Raw genomic sequence first — 24,784 nt, 5'->3', positions numbered from 1 at the left:
AACATTGTATATCAATTAGTTTTTTGGACGGATATATCCGTTTTTATCCCAGAAAAGAAATTTCTCAGGACGGATATATCCGTTTTCAGCCCGGAAAGTAAACAAAGATTGACAGATATATCCGTCCATAGCCCTGGAAGGGTTAATAGTCAAAGGTATAATTATTTTCTCTTTTCTATCTATAGGTCTATCTATAGTCAATCTTTTTCTCTTAAGCTCTGGATTCAAGATTCAATAAATAATGATTTCAAGAAAGACGTCAAATTTTGAGAAATCGATCAAGTAGGGTGAGAACACCAGTGAATGACCGATGATACTGTATAGAATTTTAAAATTGCATTACCCTCCCTTCTTCCAAGTCCAAGATCATCACGTCGAAGCTGGACATCCTGTGTATGATGAAAATAACTATTTGAGGATCGTCAAATCATAGATTCTAGTGAATGACCACTTTTCAGCCAGTAATTACCGTAACCTTTATCCTGTGGACAAATTCTGGTTTGTGTTTCACGTGATTTCTGATGTTGTTTTGTGTTTCCGAGCAAGCACATAAAGTATGTATTAACGTTACGTACTATGTAAATTATCAGAGAACATAGTTTCAAAAAATGTAAAGAAAATTTATCCAAACCTAGTCAACGACCGAAACAGTCTTTAACACTGGTTATTCCCAAGGTCCAGTAAATTATCGAATGTTTAAATAGTTGTTGGCTAGGATTTAGATCTCAAAGTGAGTACAGAATTGTACCTTGTACCTAAACATTTTTACTGTGAATTTACACAGTATTTACAAAGTAATTTTTCAGTGTGCATACATTATTTTGCAGTTAACATACAAATCAAAGAACCATGACAAATACAAGAGAGCTTGTTTGTACTATAATAGTGGGAAGCTTTAATGATTTATTTCAACACTTAATTTTGTTTGTGTTCCAAAAAGAAGTTTGACACTTCCTTCTTGAACCAACAGGGTAGATTCCAATCAGGCTCCAAAGTGACTTTTAAGATCGTTATTGATATTGGCTTAGCATAACAAAAAGTTGACTGTGATGTTTTTTAATACAAAACGGTCACAAGGGGTGGTCTTTCACTGCTGCACTCAACCAATTGTATCAATTAAAAACAAAAAGTAAGCAAAGGAGGGCAAAAGCCTCATCCAGCTTACCCAGGTTTTTATTGACATCAATACGTTATGTAAGTGACCAAAAGAAAAAGGTTAGATGTTGAGAGCCTTGACTTTAAAATAACAAATTATGTTAAAATTTAAACTATGAAGTGTGAACTATAAACTAAACATAGTTCTTCTCTGACCTAGTGTCTAAATACTATGGAGACATGGCACCCAGTGCTGATATGTGACTCTGGTGCTTTTCTCTGATCTAGCATATACTTACCATGGAGACAGGCTTGTGTGTCTACCCAGTGATGATGTGTGACTCAGGTGGTTTTCTCTTATCTAGCATGTACTTACCATGGAGACAGGCCCCCCAGTGCTGATGTATGACTCTGGTGCTTTTCTCTGATCTAGCGTGTACTTACCATGGAGACAGGCCCCCCAGTGCTGATGTGTGACTCTGGTGCTTTTCTCTGATCTAGCGTGTACTTACTATTGTGATAGGGCCCCCAGTGCTGATTTGTGACTCTCGTGTTTATCTCTGATCTAGTGTGTACTTACTATGGTGACATGGACCCCATCTCATTGTATGACTAAGGCGTTTTTCTTTAATCAAGTGTACTTACCATGGAGTCAGGACCCCCTGTGCTCATGTGTGACTTTCTCTAATGGTGTTTTTCTCTAATCTAGTGTGTACTTACTATGGTGACAGGGCCCCCAGTACTGATGTGTGACTCTGGCGCTTATTTTCTCTGATCTAGCGTGTACTTACCATGGAGACAGGCCCCCCCAGTGCTGATGTGTGACTCTGGTGTTTTTTATGATCTAGTGTGTACTTACTATGGTGATATGGCCCCCAGTGCAGAAGTGTGACTCTGGTGTTTATCTCTGATCACGTGTGTACTTACTATGGAGACAGGCCCCCCAGTGCTTATGTGTGACTCTGGTGCTTTTCTCTGATCTAGTGTGTATTTACTATGGAGACATGGCTCCCAGTGCTGATGTGTGACTCTGGTGTTTATCTCTGATCTAGTGTGTACTTTATTGTGACATGGCCCCCAGTGCAGAAGTGTGACTCTGGTGTTTATCTCTGATCACGTGTGTGTGTACTTACTATGGAGACAGGACCCCCAGTACTAAATGTGTGACTCTGGCATTTTTCTCTGATCTAGCGTGTACTTACTATGGTAACAGGGCCTCCAGGGCTAAAGTGTGACTGGTGTTTTTCTATGATCTAGCGTTTACTTACTTTTGTGCCCTGGCTCCCAGTGATGATGTGTGACTCAGGTGGTTTTCTCTTCTAGAGTGTACTTACTATGGTGACATGGCCCCCAGTGCTGAAGTGTGACTCTGGTGTTTTTCTCTGATCTGATCATCTTGCAGGTAGAGTCATAAGTCTTGTTGTCTGATCCACAAGCAGCCCTAGCTTCAGCACATTTGCACACAGTTTCTGTTTCACCCTGTATGGAGCAATCTATATATTATCCAATAGTCAATGTTAATACGCAAGCAGTTTTCTTTTCACATTCTTAACTCAATAACGGCTTACAACACTCCAACTCAAAATTTTGGTTATTTTTGTACAGAACGCAACTTATACTAACTGGTTTTATCTTCCATTATTATTTATTAACCTATTTATCAGACTCTAGACATTCAAAGTATGTATTTTAGTTAGTTTAGTCAAGTTACTATGTTGGTTAATCCGTACACTACGTTGGTCAATCGGCCGCTACGTTGGGCGCCATTTTTACAACACTCCAACTAAAAATTTTAGTTATTTTTGTTACCCTACCTATTTTTTGTAGAGCAATGAGCTATCTTCAGGGAGAGGTTCTTTGCCAGCCGATTTAATGAGTGGGGTTGTTTCTTAACAAAACCTTATTATGATATTGTATTCCCTTTATTTATATCTAGAGAGATGAGGGTGTGTCCCTACAATAACAAGTCAAGAGTTTATGATGCAACAATTAATTATTTATTCAACTATTTTATTAAATATAACATTCAGTTTTATTCAGTAATTATCACAGTGATCCTTCTCACTAACAATTCACAAATATTAACAATTCATAAATATTTAACTTGAAATTGAAAAAACTAACTCGCAATAATGTAATCCCTGAAAAAGAAATTAAATTTTGCTAATAAAGAAAAACCTAATCCGTAGTTTAATTTGCCAACTTTCAGCTCTTACCAACTCCAGCACAAAGCCGTGTGTAGTATTTGCCGAATGTAGCTTTGAGGACTCTACTCTTCCAGCTAAAAAAACCGAGTTAACAAGAGAGAAGTCTCCTTCTTTCAAAAATACCGCCCCGCGATGACCCCGGAGTACGTACTGCGCAGAAAAAACTATATGACGTAATGTGATTGTTTTACTTCCTCTCACTCAATTCGCAAACCGGGCGGAGAGCACAAGTTCACATGTACAGAAACCTTATACTGACGTCATAAATATCGAATGTATATATCGATTGTACCGGGTGGTTACGGGTTTTTCTTCGGAATGTAAGTATCGGTTGCACCGAATAAGTAAAGGTTTTTTTTGTAACAATTTATTTGACGAATTGAATACTCTCGGTAGTTTATCTTACTAATATTATAAATGTGAAAGTTTGTGTGTTTGTTTGTTTGTTTGTTTGAAGTTCAATCACGCATTAACTACTGAATGGATTGAGCTGAAATTTGGCATGATGATAGCTCACATTCCCGATTAACATATAGACATATTCTTATCTCAAAAATCCTTTTGGGCTCCGCCCAAGTGGCTCTGTAGTTCCCCATGTTAACCTTATGAGTATTCATATTTAAAGGGAATTAAAGAATTTAGTCAGCTGTTTCAACTAAAAAAGTTGATTCTACGACACAAAAAGCATTAAAAAGTTATAGGATTTACCAATAGAGTGCAGCACTGTTTTTTTTTGCATTTATGTAAACAGCTAATTTGAACTAAGCAGAAACAAAAAACTGTGATATGCAATGAGAACTGTCAAAGAAGGATTGTTTACAGTTAAGTTTATATTTTTTAATTTTATGACTAATTTGTGATATTTTGCGAATTTTTGATAATTTATTTTCTCTATTGTTTAGGTGAATTGGTAGAACATTATAGCTATGGTTAGATGTGTAATACTATAATTAACTGTAAATTAAAAGAAGCAAATTTTATCAAACTGTGTTCTCCCCATTGCAAACGGAAAGCTTGAGTATAACTGCAATAAGCATTTTATACATTTATGCCAACCCCGTACGAAGGACGGGTACTCTGCTAGTCCATTATAAATCAAATAGTAGAAATACAATAATATTCGTTACAGGCTGGGAATAAAATAATTACTGATACTTTGGATTGAACATCCAAGATGTTTGCAATTGTTTTCGTATTTACCTGACTTATAAAATAAAAACTTGAGTTCACAGGACGTTGAATACTAAGAATTTATTTCATAACATCCACAATAATACAATAACTGTAATTAAAGTAGACGAATTACAGGAATTATTATCGATTCTAGAAAAGAGTGAAATAATAATTGTAACTTTGACATGTTAAAGTTATGTTAATGTTTGGGAATGATTTACTAACAGATATTGCCCATCAGTGTAAGGTGACAATTTAAAAAGCCCAAGAGGACTGTTTTAGATATATTATTTTATGGAATTTACAGTCACGTAAAATAGGCCCTATACAGTTTAACCATTGACTAAGTACTGTGATGTCAAAGCTACAATTATTATTTCACTCTCTTCTAGAATCGATAATAATTCCTGTAATTCGTCTACTTTAATTACAGTTATTGTACTATTGTGGATGCTATGAAATAAATTCTTAGTATTCAACGTCCTGTGAACTCAAGTTTTTATTTTATAAGTCAGGTAAATACGAAAACAATTGCAAACATCTTGGATGTTCAATCCAAAGTATCAGTAATTATTTTATTCCCAGCCTGTAACGAATATTATTGTATTTCTACTATTTGATTTATAATGGATAAACTACCGAGAGTATTCAATTCGTCAAATAAAGTGTTACGAAAAAAAACCTTTACTTATTCGGTGCAACCGATACTTACATTCCGAAGAAAAACCCGTAACCACTCGGTACAATCGATATATACATTCGATATTTATGACGTCAGTATAAGGTTTCTGTACATGTGAACTTGTGCTCTCCAAACCGGGCCGGGTGCCGATGTCTGTCAAATGTCATGTCCTGGAGGTTATGTTAGTGATGATTGTAAATAATAGACATCCGTATAAAGTTATTCTTAATATGAATTTAAGTCTTCTTACAGTAATTAAAACAAATCATAGCTATAGGATAATTTAAATAAAAGAATGATTAGTCGGAGTCTAATTTAATTACGGCCTTTGATGAAAGTAAAAGTTGTATCGGCAGACGTTAAAATATCTAAACGATAAGTGTACGTATTGTAGGTTATCTCAACTTATTCGGTACTTACGTATTAAACGGAGGCCACATTTTGTCAGCGCGCTGCGGCGGTTATGATAGGTTGGGTTATCGTAAATATTATGTGTGTAGGACTTTCCTCGCTTCGTTATGAATCGATACCAGACGAGTTATACTTTCTATTATGATAACCCAACCTAACATAACCGCCGCAGCGCGCTGACAAAATGTGGCCTCCGTTTAATACGTAAGTACCACTTATGCATTAATGAAATTTAACTTAAATCTGCTATTAATTAGAGAGGTATTTATTAGAATTTTTATTATTATTACCTTGAAATTGCAAAGCATCAAGAGGATCGGTGTTTATTGCAACTGTACAACAACCTAGGCTATTTGAAATTAAGTCTTTCATTGGTTATTGTTCGAGCCTATTAGAAAGCTTGATAGTAGCTAATCTAAGTTTGGTTAATTGAGTAGGCCTATTACTGGTATATTATTATTACGGCGGTAAACTTTGGTAACGTCGTAATTGTCCCCTCAATTTTGTGACGAAGCTAATTGTTATTGCGAGTTTCACAAAATTCTAATATCACAGAAAACTTTTAAAAATTTAGATTAATCAGTCTTGAAATGAGAAAAAAAAAGAACTAATAGGAACATGAAATCTTATAACTAATAATACATAACAGTCTTTAGGTTGGAGTCTTGAAGAGTGGTTGTCCTCTAGAACTCCAGGGTGAAATCCTCTTCCAACTCCATCTCCAGGACATCCTCCTCAGGATGTGCTCCAGGCGGGCTGAAGATGCTGGTTACCGGATCAATCCTTTGTACTGGCTCCTGGTCCTTCATTTCGTGCAGGATGCGCATCACCTCCCGGTCGCTAGAGTCTTCGGTTGGGGGTCCTTTTGCTGGTATGTTGCAAGGATGCAGGACATACTTCCGGGCGACGATAGGGTAGCCCAGCACCTTCTCCATTTCTAAAAGCCTCTTCTTGACTTTGACATCGGCGTACTGAGTGATGTCCGCCTCCTCAGATAGCTGCTCGCACCGTCTACCGAGCATCTCTCGCTGTTTCTGGGCCTCCAGCTTCCTGTTGCTGATCTCCAGGAGAATCGCCAGTTTTGTTCTTGGCTTGACGCTTGAAGCAAGCTGTACTCATCTTGAGTCGTCTAGTGTGAACTTGGCCAGCCACTTTCGGAAGGCTTCGTGGTGAAGCTTTCCTCCTTTCTTCGGAATGTAAAAGTTAGCTGCTGCCATCATCGGTTTTGCAAATTCAAAAGAAGATTAGTGTTGTGTTTATAATAATACATTTAATAACAAATTTTTATTATTATTATTATTTTTTTTATTTGGCTTTTATTGTTATTGTTTTTTGTTAGGATTATATGTTAATTTAAATGATTTTGTTTTGATTGTTTATTTTTTATTTTTTGTGTGTTTTATTATTATTTTTTTTACTACCCTCATCCTCCTTTGTATCTTTTCCAGGTTTTGTTTTTTTAAAATATTTCTTTAGACTTTCTGTGTGATATGGACCCTTTATATTTAAACCATTCAAGTCACTTAAAATGTAAGTTGATTTTCCAATCTTTTGATGGATTTTGTATGGACCTTCAAAAATTTGGCAAAGGCTCTTTGTTTCACCTAATATTGCTCTAGATATTGGTGCAGCTTTTAACAAAATCTTCTCTCCAACTTCAAATTCTGTTATCTTGTGTTGTGTATTCAATTTTCTAGCTCTGTTTTCTTTCTTCCTTTCGGCTCTAGTTTTTGCTAACTCTAGCTTAACAACCTTCTGGTCATCTTCTCTATGTAAACCTAAGACATTGCTCCAAAATCTAACATTCCTTTTATTTAGATGCAGTTCGTTTGGGGTGAAACCTGTAGTTTCGTTTCGTACTTCATTTAGAAACTCATTAATTATGCTGATATACTCAGGCCAAGTTTTCTCATTATTGTGGCAATAACTTCTTAAGCATCGCTTTGTCTCTTTTATTATACGCTCTGCTAAGTTGGGTTGTGGATGTCTAATTGGGGAAAACACTGGAGTAATGCCTTCTATCTTTAACTTGTTTAGCCAGAGCTTACTATGAAACTGTGTAGCGTTGTCACTTTGTATTTTTTTTTTGGTTTTCCATAATTAGGGACATATTCTAAAAATATTTTGTTTAGTGCAATCTGACAAGTTGCTCTTTTAGTTGGAAATAGTTTAGTAAATTTTGCAAACACATCAACTACAACAAACACATATTGTAAGCCAGATCTTCCCATTGGTAAAGGTCCTAGAAAGTCTACGGCCAAAAGTTTGTTCTTTTCAGTCACACTGACACCACTTGTTTCTCCAAAGTTAGTTTTATTATTTGACTTGCATTTTTGGCATGTTTCACATAGCTTTAATATAACTCTGATTTTTCTGGTCATATTCTTGAATATAAAGCTCTCATTTAAGATTTGGTAACACTTCTGAGGACCACAATGTAAATAATAAAAGTGACATCTCCATATCAAACTTTCTACTAACGCTTCTGGTATTACAACCTTCCATACATCATTATTGTTTTTCTTTAGTAAAAGTCCATCTTCTATTTCATAATTTAACAAAGGTTTTGGTAAAACTTCACCATCCTTCTCTCTTAACTTTGTTGTATTATGTTGTTATATTGTGGGTCCAAATGTTGATGTTCTTTTAAATTTTCTAAGTCTAACATGGTTTGAGTATTTGGTTGTCTTTTCACAGTCGCAAACACGACTATTTTTGGTTCATCATCACCATTTCTTTCCTGTGACATATCACTTTAACAGTAGCGGCTTAAAGAATCTGCCACTATATTATCTTTACTCGGACATCCCTCTATTGTGTATTGGTATTCTTGTAAAGCAAGGACCCATCTAGTTAATCGTGAATTGAGCAATTTGCAAGTTTTTATGAAAGTTAGTGCCTTATAACTCGACTCAAGAAAGCGATAGCCCCTTTTGTTCCAACGTCCTTTATCTGGTATAGGTGTCCACCAATAGCTTTATCTGATGCATCACATTGTAATATAAATTCTTTATTCAAATCTGGGTGAATTAAGGTATTTGTTTTTAAGAAAAGTTCCTTAGTGTTTTCAAAAGCTTCCTGTTCTTTACTTGTCCAAATAAATTTATTTTTCTTTGAAGTTAGGGCCAAAAGTGGTTGTAATGTTTCTGAGTACTTCTCAACGAATCTGTTATAATAATTTATTGTGCCTAAGAATCCTCTGAGTTCTTTCTGATTTCTTGGTGTTCTTAAATTCAAAATTGCTTCAGTTTTTCTTGGGTCTGCCTCCAATCCTTCGCCTGTTACTATATATCCTAGAAATGGGACTTTATCTCTACAGAACAATGATTTTTCAAATTTTATTGTCATGTTAGCTCCCTTCAGCTTAAGGAAAATTGTTTTAATTGAGTTTTAAAATCAGGTGAGTAGCAAAGAATGTCATCTGCGTAAACCATGGTAAAATCATCTACCTCATCGTCAAATACGAAACTTAGAGCACGGACCAAAGCCGCAGAAGAAGTATTCAAACCGAATGGAGTAACACAGTACTGGTAAGTTTTACCCATAAATTTGCCTGGTACACCATAGAGCATACTCTTCTTTGCTCCTCACTAGGATATTGTAAAGAAAAAATAAACGTTCTTTACTTACTTATTACTTCAAAATATACTCTTTACATTAATTGATCATTCCACCACTAAAATCGCCTCACACCTTTATGTAATGCAATTTGGCTATTCCATATAGGTGTGAGTACAACAAAAAGTTGCCCCCTGGTGGGGTTTCAATGAATTTAATTTAGTTGATCAGACAACTGAGGACCAATCACAGAGCCGGCAGTGGAAGTAAGATGTTGTATTGAGCCCTGATAATTGTATATCCCAGAAGTCCGATTTATGGACCGTTGAGAGGTCTGATATGTCCTCCTGAAAGTGCTTTCAATAATCTTAAACGTAACACTTCTTAAGATGCAATAAAAAGTATATCAAATACTCTGAATGCAAAATTACACTCTTTGTTGAAACTTTGTTAAAACATTGGTTTTGACTCTGAAATATTGAAACGATTATGCAAAATATTGATGAACCAATATATAATAAATTATGTGTCAATTGACTACTTAATGATATTGTACTTTATTGCAATTGTTCGGTTAAGCCGATTACCTTGAAAAGATTAACACAGGAGAATTAATAAAATTGATGAAAGAATAAGCTTTGTGTATTATCACTATAAATAATACAAATATTACAAATAATCAATATTAATATTCAAGTTTCTGCTAAAATTAATAATATTCAAGTTTCAGCTATAATTTATAATATTCTAGTTTCTACTAATTACACTTCAATTTAATGTGAGAGAGTATTGATTGTGGTCTTTTTGACTTTCTTTCCTGAAATATTGACAGCAGAGCCTCGGGAACCTAGGTTTAATTTATTCAATCTGTTTTAGGCTATTAGGCTTCCCAAAGTATGGTATTTACTTACAACTGGCCAGTTGATCTTATGTGCAAAGGGGCTATTCGTAGATCTGTGTACAGCACACTTTGTTGCTCAGTAGCAAACTGGACCAAAACGACTACTGAGTCGTTTGTTTAATTTAAGTTAAAAATATGATTTTTTATGGCGTTAATGGAAGCCTACCTTGTAGCCTGTATTGACACCTAACCTTCAACCGGGACAATGCTCTGATTGAAACCTGAATTTGCACCCAATCAAATACTCTCAGTGATCTCTTTATGTATTTTTGAAGTGATTTCAAACCCAAATATTAAAGCAAAAACAAATTGTAACAGTTTTACGTGACAGACAGCTGATTACCCTAACAATATAATTTGAATTTAAGCACAAAACTAATATGAAATTTAACTGGTATAAAAATTTACCCAAATTATTAATATAACAATATCTACAAATGTATCACAGTATGTATTTTAAAATAAGTAAATGGCAATAATTCTAAAGCAATGTGACTGAATTTACACACTAAGACATGAAACCTGCAAGAAACATGATTAAACAAATATAAATGTGGACAGATTGGCTTCTCCTAATGATATAAATACAATTTACACAAAACATTTACTTACATACACAGAAGACAATTTTGACGACACATAAACATATAATTACGACACTGTACTTGGGATAGGCTCTACGAAAATGGTCAAATCTGACGAATTTTGCCGGTCGACGTCGAACTTAAAGACTCGTTTTGTTTCAATTCGTAATTTAGTAAATGCTGTTTCACGATTTTAGATATCAATGCACTCCGGAGATCGAACAATTGATTCGTTGACGAAATACACGTTACGACTACCAAAAGTGATTTTTGCAAATTGAAAAGGAGAATTTAAAGATTTCCGTACATCGCGGCTCAGAGCTTGGTCCCAAGTGACCGTTAGAAAAAGACGTCCGCACAAGTCAGCAAATTGGTGTTCCTCCGCGCTCACGTGATTGGCCGTTGTTGGTCCTTGCCTTCGCGCGTTTTCAGTTTGATTTGAATTTTCATTTGGTCATTGATTTTGAATCGGTACATGATGCCCCCTTGCCAAAAAAATTGGCCCGAGCGACCACAAGGTCCGCAAGAAGACTTCGTCCAACCCGGGACAATTTTCAAACCGGCGGCGCGACGCGACGCTTGTGACGGCGGAGAGACGTTTACACAACAGTTTCACATTTACACAGTTACAATTTACATACATTTAAACACGAAACAATTTCTTCATATTTACATTTTTTTTGAATAATACTAATATAATAAATATTCAATATTAATATTTTCAAAGTGTGAAAAACATGCTGGGAAAAATTTTATTTTAAAACAATTTTTTTTCATTTTTTCTTATTTCTATTTTTTTTGCTTAACATTTATTTTCTCTTTTTTTTTTTCCATTTTCCATTTTTTTTCATTTCATTTGTTTGCCTTATTTCTATTTGTACTGAGGGCGAGAGCGATTTGAGATGGGAGAGCTGACAATACCTGACACCAAAGTGTCTCACAAATTACCACTTACATCTACTCCACACGAGTGGTGAAAAACGCGCACGCTTAACCACACTGTAGAATTACCTAGCACTCAATGAAGCAGACAGCAGCAGTTCATTCATGGTTCACTATCGGCGATCAGCTGTTGGCGATAGAGTGGGGCGGGTGGGGTGGGGAGTAGGTCATCGACTCGTGTGTGGCGCCGAGTGTGGTCATCGAGATGTGGCGCACCAGCTGTTTGAAACCTGTACTTGATAGGTGTACGTTGTCTGGCTTCCCATTTCGATACTTCTTGTTGTATAATGATAGATTCATTGGTGCGAATGGTGGGAATAGTTTATGGAATTTTATTGATTGAATGGATGGAGGATTATTTAAAGACTGGATAAAAATATTTAAGGATTTAATTTTGGGTTGAATATGGGGGGTATGTAAAGTGGGAGGGAGGGTGGTAATGTAGATGGTTTTGTTGTGGGATTTCAGTAAACGGATAATTGTCTTTATATTGATTTTGGTTTTCTCTGGGGCAATGGATTTGAAAATGCCATTAATTCCAATGAAAATTATGCATGTGGGTTTTAGCACTGACACTTGGTTTCTGATAGCGCACTTGAGATCTTGAGTAGTCCATCCGCCGTGAGCAACACTGTGTTCAATCGACCATTGTTGTGTAGTTGATTGTTGTCCGCCGCCCACTCTGACCAGCCTGACCCCTTGCGAGTCTCCCAAAACACTCACAGCGACGGGTGACATTTCTCTTCACACTATTCACTGTTGGAGAAAAAATGGTTTGGTGTTACCGCCTTAAAATTAACAATATTGTGTTTAAAAAAAAACGAGTCGGTACCCCCTCAAACAAACGTAGGCATTAACAACAATGATTTTTTCCCTAATCTCTCGAATAATACTTTTTTATCTGACATACATGAACTACTTTCGCAATGGATGGGTCCCGATTCAGACGGATTTTTACATATACCTGATTTAATACTTTAATTACAGTATACGGTCCATCCCAGGTATGAGTTAGCTTATGACTGATTTTATTTGCTTTGTTACTAGGCGTATATTTTTTGTATAATACCAGATCACCTTCAGTATATGGAGACGGTTTTCTATTTTTATTGTATCTCTCCTTTATCTTTTGATGAGCTTTCTTAGAGTGTTCTAATATTTTACTCACTCTATCCTCGGCTGTTTCAGTCGAGCATTCATCGCCAAGGTCCCAGTGTAGTTTGAGTGAATGGTTTAACTCTCTACCAAGGAATGCATAAGCTGGAGTCACACCTGTAGTTTCGTGTAATGCAGAGTTCAATCCCATACAAAGGAAAGGTATATTTTCGTCCCATTTCTTTTGGGTTTGAGAATGATAGATTTTGAGTATCATTTTGAGATTTCTATTTAATCTCTCGGATTGATTTGAATTAGGCCTAGCCACTGATGTAGTTATGTGTTTCACCCCTAAACCAAATAAAAAACTCCTAAACATTTCGGACTTGAAAATGGATGCATTGTCCGATACAATGGTTTCTGGCAACCCATGTTGTGAAAAAATCTTATCCTTTAACGCATTAATTATTGTCTTTGAATCTGCTTTTCTCATTGGAATAATCCAGCTGAACTTAGAGAATGAATCAATACATACAAAAGCATAAGCATTTCCTGAAACAGATCTTACTAGTGGACCAAACATATCAATGTGGAGTCGTTCAAAACATTTCTGGGGTGGTTTTGAGTTCATCAAACCTATCTGTAAATTCTGGGCTGGTTTCGAGAGTTGACATAGTTCACATGAACGTACGTAATTTTTTACGTCGTTAAAAACTCCATCCCATGTAAAATTCTTTATTAGGCGTGCTGTAGTCTTTTTTATGCCCCAATGAGAGTGAATGGATATGTCGTGGAAATATTTCATCATCATAACACGCATTGAACTAGGTACCACAATCTTTGGGGAACATTTGATGTTTCTCTGGAATCTTAGAATGCCCTTTTTTATACAATAATGAGGTACAGTTATACCATTCTCCAGATCAGTGATGATTTTACCTAGGGTTTCATCTTCCCTCTGCTTATCACTGAGTGATTCGAACGTTTCTGGAAAATGTTGTAAAAAACAAACTTGATCAGGTTTTGGAGTATTGTTTTGTTTTATAGCTTCCTCAGGTTCGAACATTCGACTCAGAGTATCACTCACAATGTTTTGGGTGCCCCTACAATGTTCGATCTTGGCAAAAGGAAATTGTGAGAGTCGTAGTTTCCATCTAGCTAACATTCCGACACTTTTATCGCAACCCATCACATACGTAATAGCCATGCAGTCAGTTTTAATGACAAATGGTCTGTCTGCCAAATAATCTTTAAATTTTTCTAAACCGAAAAGTACGGCAGCAAACTCCTTTAAATACATGCTATATCTAAGTTGGTTGTTTGAGAAGGTCCGACTCGCAAACGCTATGGGGACAGCTCTACCATCTCTGATCTGTTCGAGGACACATCCGACGGAAAATTCGCTTGCATCACACGACAGAACGAAGGGCTGCTTCCAATCGGGCAAATGCAACACCTTAGGCGAAGACAAACACTCCTTCAATTTATTGAAACTTTCTTCCTGTTCTTTACCCCATTTAAAACGGACACCTTTCCTCCTTAGCATATTGAGTGGACGACTAACACTGGAAAAATCAGGAATGAATTTCCCGTAATACGCTGCCATTCCCAAAAATCGTTGAACTGCTTTTAAATTTCGTGGTCGCGGGAAGTTACTAATCACCTCGGCTTTGGTTTCGTCGACATACAATTTTCCGTCTTTGATGACGTGTGACAAAAATCGAATGCCGCGTTTCGCTAAAGTGACCTTGCTTGGTTTCACAGTCAATCCGGCCTCCCGCAATCGTTGTAAAACTTGTTTCAGATCGCGATAGTGTGTCTCTGGATCAGGACTATAAATACAAAGATCATCTACAAAATTGACGACGCACTTGAATTTCAAATCTCCTAACACCTCGTCGACAATTCTGCCTAGCACCTGACTACCTATTTTAATACCCTGGGGACAAGTTCGTGGTTGGTACAATGCGTACCCTACATTGAAAGCTGCGTATTTTCGACTGTCAGGATGTAACAAACACTGATAGTAACTGTTGTTCAAATCGAGCGTAGTAAAATATTTAGCACCTTTAAAATATTGAAAAATTTTATCAACTTCGGGCTGCGGAAAACTATCCATTTCGATGTATTTGTTTAGCTCCTTGTAATTGACAACTAGCCTATACTTACCAGCTTCTTTCTTTGGACGTAGAAATGCACTAGAACTGAATTCAGAAACACTTTTCTCAATGACACCTTGATCTAATAACTCTTGTATTGTCTCTCTCATTATAACCATCTTATCTGGTGGTAAATGATAAGGTCTCTGACGAAACGGAACGATGTTATCGCTGAACTTGATTTTATACGGTTCCGTTTTCGCTGTGCCTATTCTATTTGATATGACGTCGTTAAAGCTGTATAATAAATCGTCAAATTTTGTTTTCTGTTCAGGAGTGAGGGGAGAATCGCCTAAATCTTGTTTTTCGCAACGCGGAATCTCATCGTCGCCTACTAAACAAAGAGAGTGTTCGTTGTCAGCAAAGTTGAATTTTATTATTGACTTATTCAAATCTATGGACATCCTTGTGAAAGTCATGAAGTCATAACCCAAAATCATTTTGAACGGCAGTTGATTCACAACCCAAAATTCGTAGTTCCAGGAAAAATCGCCTAACTTCAAATGAATTGTAGCTTCGTATCTGACGGTGATTTTGTGCTGTGACGCAGTACCCATAGAATGACTTACCTTATTTACATTTGACACCAGTTGTTTATCTTTCAACATATTGAATAATTCTTTACTAATTAATGACCTACTACTACCAGAGTCGATCAAAGCAATGCATTTTAATGAGCTGTCGAACGTAACATGCGCAAATGGCAACTTACCACTTAAATCTACGGCTTCCATTTTGTTTTTGTTGGGGATGGTCGCGAGTTTTGTATGACACCGGGCCCCCTCGTCGATGTCATTTACCAGTTTAAAGAGCTCCTACAGTTTCTGGCTAAATGTCCTTCCTGATTGCAACGAAAACATTTTATGATTCTTTCGGCGGGTCTATTCCTAAGATCGTTGGAGTCGTTACGACGGGGAAAAGGTTGTCGGGGTCTCTGAGAAGGAATAATTTGGGGTGGGGGTGTGTGAAATTGTGGTGTGAAAATCGTCGGTCCAAAATATCGAGTTTCCGCCCTGACGGCACTTGTGACTCTTGTAGCTAGTCTACGAAGTTCTTGAATTGTGTGTGGCCTAGAATCGAACGAAAAATGAGACTTTGTTTCCGGCCTACATTTATTCAGCGCTATTTCTATGACGTCGTTTTCAGACAAGTTTGTTTTAAGAGCAAACGCAGTAGATAATAAATGTTCACAATAATCTGAGAAAGTTTCTTCGATGCGTTGTGGACGATCTAACTCTATTGACTCTATTTCTCTTCGTCGCATTGATGGGATAAATCTATCTAGAATTTCGACGTGCAAATTATTCCACCCTGATTGAGCACTTACGGACTCAATCCATAACTGAAACAACTGACCTTTGACCTTTGGTAAGAGCAACTTAATTATTTCATTGTCGTGGGACGGAGATACGTTAAAAATCGGCATTAAATCTTTAAGGAATGTAACCAACTCAAATTCATTCGATGCATCGACGTCCTTCAACTTCCTCAAAAGTTCCATTATTACAATAGAATCTGTTTTTGACAATCCCTGATGAACGAAGTTACCCTGCAATTGATTCGCCGGTACTGGAGCTACGAAACGAATTTGTTCGTGGTTCGCTGCACGAGGAGACGATGTGAAATTCGAAGACATTGCATTGTTTTCAACCCTTGGTTCAATCGCGCGAATTGACGATCGTCGATCTCGAAAGGTTCCCTCATCAATCGTGACATATTCTGTTGCGGTCGAATCAAAAGTGAGATGCGAACGTGAGTGCACAGCTTGTTCCAACACGTCATTATCTAAATCCAACAAACAATCACTGTTCGACATGTTCAAATCGCCGACTACATTGTTCGCAATACGCTCTACTTCTTCTCCTACAAATGTGACGTGACCAGCGCGGAACGAATCGGTGGGGGGGGGAGAGACATGATTGCTACGAACGTTTCCTGTTTCTGCGTGTGACGCACCAACCCTACCGGACACAAGCCCTTCGTCTGACACATGACGCCTGCTTGCCATCCTCTGAGCCCTATCGCTTGCCGTAGTTACGTAATTGGGACCGTACAATTGACGTCTCATTTTTGAATTGCAAAGTTTTTTTTTTTTTTTTGAAATCAAATTCGCAAAAATGCAATCGACCTCAGTTTTATAAATTCACAAAATGTTTCAATTTTCCCTATAAATAAATATAAACAATCACGGACAAATATACACAGATAATAAATAACCAAGTAAACACTGCAATATGAACGGGTATAATCTGTCTTAAAGATAACAAGTGACAAGATAACAAGATTCTGAGGGTCAATATCAATCTTATCTATGCCAATCTGTCCGTAGAAGAGCCAATCTGCCTTGTTACCAGACCTCTCAATATTAGTGCTATCACTATAAATAATACAAATATTACAAATAATCAATATTAATATTCAAGTTTCTGCTAAAATTAATAATATTCAAGTTTCAGCTATAATTTATAATATTCTAGTTTCTACTAATTACACTTCAATTTAATGTGAGAGAGTATTGATTGTGGTCTTTTTGACTTTCTTTCCTGAAATATTGACAGCAGAGCCTCGGGAACCTAGGTTTAATTTATTCAATCTGTTTTAGGCTATTAGGCTTCCCAAAGTATGGTATTTACTTACAACTGGCCAGTTGATCTTATGTGCAAAGGGGCTATTCGTAGATCTGTGTACAGCACACTTTGTTGCTCAGTAGCAAACTGGACCAAAACGACTACTGAGTCGTTTGTTTAATTTAAGTTAAAAATATGATTTTTTATGGCGTTAATGGAAGCCTACCTTGTAGCCTGTATTGACACCTAACCTTCAACCGGGACAATGCTCTGATTGAAACCTGAATTTGCACCCAATCAAATACTCTCAGTGATCTCTTTATGTATTTTTGAAGTGATTTCAAACCCAAATATTAAAGCAAAAACAAATTGTAACAGTTTTACGTGACAGACAGCTGATTACCCTAACAATATAATTTGAATTTAAGCACAAAACTAATATGAAATTTAACTGGTATAAAAATTTACCCAAATTATTAATATAACAATATCTACAAATGTATCACAGTATGTATTTTAAAATAAGTAAATGGCAATAATTCTAAAGCAATGTGACTGAATTTACACACTAAGACATGAAACCTGCAAGAAACATGATTAAACAAATATAAATGTGGACAGATTGGCTTCTCCTAATGATATAAATACAATTTACACAAAACATTTACTTACATACACAGAAGACAATTTTGACGACACATAAACATATAATTACGACACTGTACTTGGGATAGGCTCTACGAAAATGGTCAAATCTGACGAATTTTGCCGGTCGACGTCGAACTTAAAGACTCGTTTTGTTTCAATTCGTAATTTAGTAAATGCTGTTTCACGATTTTAGATATCAATGCACTCCGGAGATCGAACAATTGATTCGTTGACGAAATACACGTTACGACTACCAAAAGTGATTTTTGCAAATTGAAAAGGAGAATTTAAAGATTTCCGTACATCGCGGCTCAGAGCTTGGTCCCAAGTGACCGTTAGAAAAAGACGTCCGCACAAGTCAGCAAATTGGTGTTCCTCCGCGCTCACGTGATTGGCCGTTGTTGGTCCTTGCCTTCGCGCGTTTTCAGTTTGATTTGAATTTTCATTTGGTCATTGATTTTGAATCGGTACAATATCTATATGGCTCCTTTTGTTGGTAGCTAGGTCTTGTTTCATTATTTCTCTGTCTGTAGTTAGGTCTTTCGCCATTGATGTTATCTTTGTGTGCTTGTGCTCTATCATTTCTGTGGTGATAGTTTTGTTCTGGTCGGTTTCTATTATTGTATCAGTCTCGACGTTCTATCTCGTGTCTGTAATCTTCATTTCCTACGAGGTGTGTTTTACTGCGTTGTTGATTGTAGGTTTGGTTTGACTTAGAGCTGTTATTTTGAAATTTTAAGCTTTTATTTTTCTCTTCGTTGTCCTCACGGTCTAACAATTTTTCCATTGCACTGATAGTGGTTATGCCCTGGACACTACAAGCATCCTGAATCTTTCATCCAAAATGACCTGACAACAAGCTTATTATTTCCTCCTCGTCCAAAGTATTGGCTGACATCGAACGTAAGAGAACCGCCTTTTCCATAAAGTATTCGGTACAACTTAATCTACCTCCTGGTCTATACTCTTCCAGCTCTATTCTCGGTTTTAATCCACGTTGAGTCTCCTTACTTCAGTATTTATTTATGAACGCTTTTTCAAAGTCGTCAATGTTACATATACTATCCTTTATGATTTACCACCAATAAGCTGCGGTACCAATAAAAATTCCTTCAAGTACTTCCTTTAGATCAGAATCCTCGAATCCTATCATGTTAGTTAGTTTTTTCTCTTCACGACTAAGGTATGCTTTTAGTTTGTTTAGGAATATCATTGGGTTTGTTTGTCGTCCGTCAAATTGCAATGTGATAATTATTTCCTTACTGTTAGTAGCCTCAATATTCCTTTCTTTTGATTTTTGTTCCCTAATGGTGTCATTAGTGATTCCTATTAAGTCACTTTTTATTGTCTCTATCATTAGTGCTACGTTAGCATTCTGGGATTCTACAAGTTCTTCCACCCGGCGCATAATTTTTATCTCCCTTAGTTCACCTTCTGATTTTACCCTCCTTAAATCATCATCAATATAATTTATTTTTTGATCAATTGTGTAAGTTACTTTTTCCAATTGGTTTTCTACTTGTCTCTTTAATTGTTCAATTGTTCTATCTATGGTAAAGCTAAGTTCATATTTAGTCTCATCTACTTTTGTATTTAGTTTTTTTATTTCATCTCTAGTTTCCCTCATTTCACCTCTCATTTCATTTAGTATTAACATGATCTTGTCCATGGTTATAGTTTGAGATTGGGATGGTTTACTGTAGTTTTCTCTGTCTGATTGTGTTTTTTTCTGCCATTCTTTGTGTTTTATTTACTGTCCCATCTGTCCCCTCTATTTGTAAGATCTCACTGCTAGTGCTGTCACTATCATGGATTGAATTTTCATAGTTTGGGTGTGTTTACAGACCTATAATTTCGCTCGGTTTTTGTGTGATGGTTTGATTTTCCTCTGGATTTCGTCTTGTTAAAAATTCAAAAGTTTCATTACTTTCTAATAGCTTATTACTCGGTTTGATACTCGAACGCAACTTATACTAACTGGTTTTATCTTCCATTATTATTTATTAACCTATTTATCAGACTCTAGACATTCAAAGTATGTATTTTAGTTAGTTTAGTCAAGTTACTATGTTGGTTAATCCGTACACTACGTTGGTCAATCGGCCGCTACGTTGGGCGCCATTTTTACAACACTCCAACTCAAAATTTTAGTTATTTTTGTTACCCTAGCTATTTTTTGTAGAGCAATGAGCTATCTTCAGGGAGAGGTTCTTTGCCAGCCGGTTTAATGAGTGGGGTTGTTTCTTAACAAAAGCTTATTATGATATTGTATTCCCTTTATTTATATCTAGAGAGATGAGGGTGTGTCCCTACAATAATAAGTCAAGAGTTTATGATGCAACAATTAAATATTTATTCAACTATTTTATTAAATATAACATTCAGTCTTATTCAGTAATTATCACAGTGATCCTTCTCACTAACAATTCACAAATATTAACAATTCATAAATATTTAACTTGAAATTGAAAAAACCTACTTTAAATTATATCACAAAATATTAATGACTCAACAATTCCCTAACTCGCATTAATGTAATCCCTGAGAAAGAAATTAAATTTTGATTATAAAGAAAAACCTAATCCGTAGTTTAATTTGCCAACTTTCAGCTCTTACCAACTCCAGCACAAAGCCGAGTGTAGTGTTTGCCGAATGTAGCTTTGAGGACTCTACTCTTCCAGCTAAAAAAGCCGAGTTAACAAGAGAGAAGTCTCCTTCTTTCAAAAATACCGCCTCGCGATGACCCCGTAGTAAAAAAAAAACAAAAACCGAAAAATTACCGAGCAGAAAAAATTATATGACGTACGGTAATGTGATTGTTTTACTTCCTCTCACTAAAAACTTGAGCGACGGAAAATGCCACTTTCGGTCCTAGTAATGAAATATACTATTCCTAGCAAGACTCGATAACAAATTGTTCGTAATATTTGAATTCATATACCTCACAACGTATTTTACTGAATTATCACGTAGTTTTAATTATAATTCGGTGTGATGAAGTGAATGTTTGAAAGTGATTATTCACAGTGCAGTTGCCCACCTGCTTCATTACCATATCACGCAATTTACAATGTATATCAAAAGTCTGTTGTAGTGTTTTCTGTTGTTTGGTTAACTTCCGTATTTTATCCAAATTTAAAATTAAGCCACCAGTAAGACGAAGAACTGTGAGTGGCTGGAAGGAACGCGGACGTGACCGCTTGCATCAACCTACCAATGGAACATTTGAAGGATACAGAGTGCCAGTACCACCGTGGTGATACATCATGGATACATCTCCTCAGACAAATGAACCTTAAATGTTTACATTGTGGTGGATTACATTTTAAGCAAAGAAAAGACTGGTTGAGACAGTTCAATTTTTACTCTTTGTTGCCATAAATAAAAGAACCATTTACCTCATCTACGGAATTCACCATACTTTCAGGAACTTATTGGAAACTCCCAATCCCCAATCTGAAAACAGGCCTGTGATGCTTAGATCTACAAATTATTTGGATAAATTTCGTCAATTCAATTTCGCCTTTGCCATGGTCATCTCTGAAGCTCATTTAGATGAGAGGATCACACAGGGGATCTACAATTTAAAGATCCATGAAACGTTTTACCTCCGAGTAAGTAATCTAATTTTGTGAGAAGGTCATCCTGAACCCGCACATATGTATAGTTGAGTACGACGTTGGAACGGGAACCCACAGCGCATGAAACAATTAAAAAAAACATACCATGAAAAAATAAGCGGGAATAGGGTCACATTGCAAACCCCACATCCAAACCTATTTGCCTAATCTTTTAAAATTGTGGCAGAAATGTGTAGGGACGAGAGGTCCGAGGAGTCAAGTGAGATTCATGTGCATAGTAAGAGACAAATGAAGTGACTTCCCTCTCTACAATGATACTACAGTTAAATAAATGTCACAGCTATTTTTAAAGCTGAAATCAGAGCATCACCTGGCCAAATAAATTTTAGTTCTTTTCCAAAAAGTAATAATGTTAAACGCGAATCCGTTCTAGATCCGTCGTTAGATCCACTTGCCTCTCTTATATTCCCAACCGGAGACTTTGGTTGGCGCCCCTAATTTAAACACGCCTAAAACAGAAAATATAGTACAAATAGTTTAACAATGCTATAGTACGTGTCGTATAATTTGTTTACAACATAATATTTTCTATATTTCTATAATCAGTCAGAAATTACTTTAGAGTGACTCTTTGATTGGGGTCTTGCTGTTTATGTTTTTTTGTTTATTCTTTTACCTAACCCGCCATGTTAAACTTCCCTATCCCAAGCGTGATGTATATAACTTCGTTACTTCTCGAGTGATGTAAAGTTGGAAAAAACTCACTCGGTGATGTAATGAAACCCATTTAAATAACATTGAGTGCTTAACTTAAAAAATATACCTCTATGGAGCCAACGACGTTCAACGCTAGAAATCAGCTGCGCGCTTGAATTTTATTGTTATGTTTTGAAGAATTATCCTAACCTAGCTTTTGTTTGTAAATGAACGTTACTGTTAGAAGATGAGTGAAATGGATAATGAAAAATATTGTTCGTAACCTCCTGTATATTGTCGGGTCAGGTAAAATCTTGTACGTTACACGTTACGCAAGAGCGTGTTTACATCACTTCGGTAAATTATGCAACTCGCTTCCGCTCGTTGCACAAGCGATGGACTAATATCTCATCCGGCTGTCTCTGTGGTGTGAATGGTTGCCAAAATTTACACAGAGACAGCCAGCAGGGAGGAGTGTTCATTGGTCATCCCTGATAAGGATCAAGAACGTGCCCTATCTCTTCTAGATTTTTAATTATAATGTATAGGTGATAATGACCAGCACGTGCCCTATCTCAATTTTTGGCAAGGCCATGTCTTATCTCATTTAGATAATATTTTAGGTAAGTATATTTACAATCTGTAGACTGTTATCAAAGTAGTACTTTTGTATGTAATCATTATTATATCTCATGTTAAAATGAACAACAATCAAACTGACTGTTATCAAACTTGTACTTTTGTATGAAATGAACCTATACCTCATGTTAAACACTCTCAAAATTGTAAGGTACGTCTAAAAGAGATTGGACATGCCTAATCAGTTTAAGCTATTATCAGAGTTTATTGTCTTAAAGATTAGCTTCCGAAGGTAAATCGGTTATCAGGAACCTTGGTCAAACGTGTAGATAACTACTACTTTTACTCTAGAATCATTAACTTGTCTAAATTTGAGATATTAAAATCCCTCAACTTTTGAACACCTAATCACATCAATATGGGACTTACTTTATGATGTAAACGATTTAAGACTCTATTATACCTGCTATATGACAATATCTCATATCTAGTCAAATTGGTGTTGTATATTGGTAAAATTGATGTCCATAGTCTACTGTCACTTTGTGTGGTCTTTTGGTTTTCTTTTTTTTGAAAACTCTCAATTTTTACCTAAACTATTGGTATTTATGGATTTTTTTTGGTTTGTTACCATGGTGCAACTAATACTCTGTTGATATATAAGGTTTTAGACGGTAAATATTGAAGAATATAAAAAATAGTAACAAATAATGCAAGGTTTGCATGAAAAAACTTCATGAAATTCTTGTAAATCTGACTATGTTTTTGCATTATTAAGCAAACTATTTACTTTTTATCGTTTAAATTAGTTCTATACCATTAACTAGATAGTATTTTATTGTAATAAAGCATTTTCAAGCGTTCAAACTATAAGACTTAAAAGAAAATCCACAAATAAAGACAATTTTTAGCAAAAGATATTTTGATTTTTATTTTACGTAATGTGTTTTATCGATTATAAATATTTTTTTGGTATGAATCTTAATTGAATTGCTTTTATACACTCTTTTTCTTAATACGTAATCCATAATCGTATAAAAAAATGTCATATCTAAGCTATTCTTTGACTTTTAAAAGTTGAAAGCAGTATTTTCTTACATACAAATTTACTTTATTAGCTTATAATTTTGTAATTTAACAATTTTAATGCTTGAAAATGCTTTATTGCAACAAAGAACAATGTATTTAATGGTATTAAACCGATTTAAAGGATAAAAATGCAATAGTTTGCTTAATAATTAAAAAACAAAGTGTGATTCGCTAGAATTAATTGAATTTTCTCATGCAAACCATACATTATCGGATTATATTTTTGAAACTAATCAATTTTTAATTTTATAAACCTCATATATCAACAAAGTATTTGTTGCTTCAAAGTTTAGAACCCCAAGAATTCCATAAATATCTATAGTTTACAAAATAATTGATTATTTTACAAACAAAACCTGCAATCACGTCTTGAATGCCTACAATACGGCCAATACAAGCATTGCTACGCGAGACATTATATGGGGGGGGGAACCTTGCTCTCTGGGATATATACATTTGGAAATGATGAATTTGCACATAAATAAATTGTCATAACCTATTGTACTCTAAACCCTGATTAAAACACAGTTTCAACCATTGTTCTAGCTCAAATACTTTCAAAGTTATAGGCTACAAAGGTTTGAGATTTTAAAATGCCAATAACAATTAAAGGTTTTGAAATATGCTAAATTTCTCAACATTTGCTGACGATTTATGCTTTTTACTACCTATATAATGTAATATTCAGCAGTTTTCATCACATATTAACCCTTAAATCAAGCTGCCAAAATATATCTGCCAGTACCTATACCATCGAGGTATCTTTAAGTACAATACTTGGTTTGCAGTCAAAAATGTAAATACTTTAAGGATCCCT

The 24,784-nt window shown here is 35.7% G+C and overlaps 1 protein-coding gene across 1 annotated transcript in view; it reads right to left on the bottom strand.

Annotated features, from left to right (window-relative positions):
* The window catches only part of LOC128985533 (insulin-like growth factor-binding protein-related protein 1), a 71,023-nt gene that overhangs the window by 8,629 nt on the left and 37,610 nt on the right, over positions 1–24,784 (bottom strand). The window contains exon 3 of the mRNA XM_054405124.1: positions 2,430–2,574. Within this exon, the coding sequence (XP_054261099.1) occupies positions 2,430–2,574 (145 nt within the window). The remainder of the gene's footprint in view (positions 1–2,429; positions 2,575–24,784) is intronic.

Source organism: Macrosteles quadrilineatus, unplaced genomic scaffold, assembly GCF_028750875.1.
Source record: "Macrosteles quadrilineatus isolate MER2022 unplaced genomic scaffold, UCM_ALF_1.0 Scaffold_1__1_contigs__length_201487025, whole genome shotgun sequence".
In the NCBI taxonomy this organism is placed as follows: domain Eukaryota; kingdom Metazoa; phylum Arthropoda; class Insecta; order Hemiptera; family Cicadellidae; genus Macrosteles; species Macrosteles quadrilineatus.
This window is presented reverse-complemented; position numbering and strand designations above follow the sequence as displayed.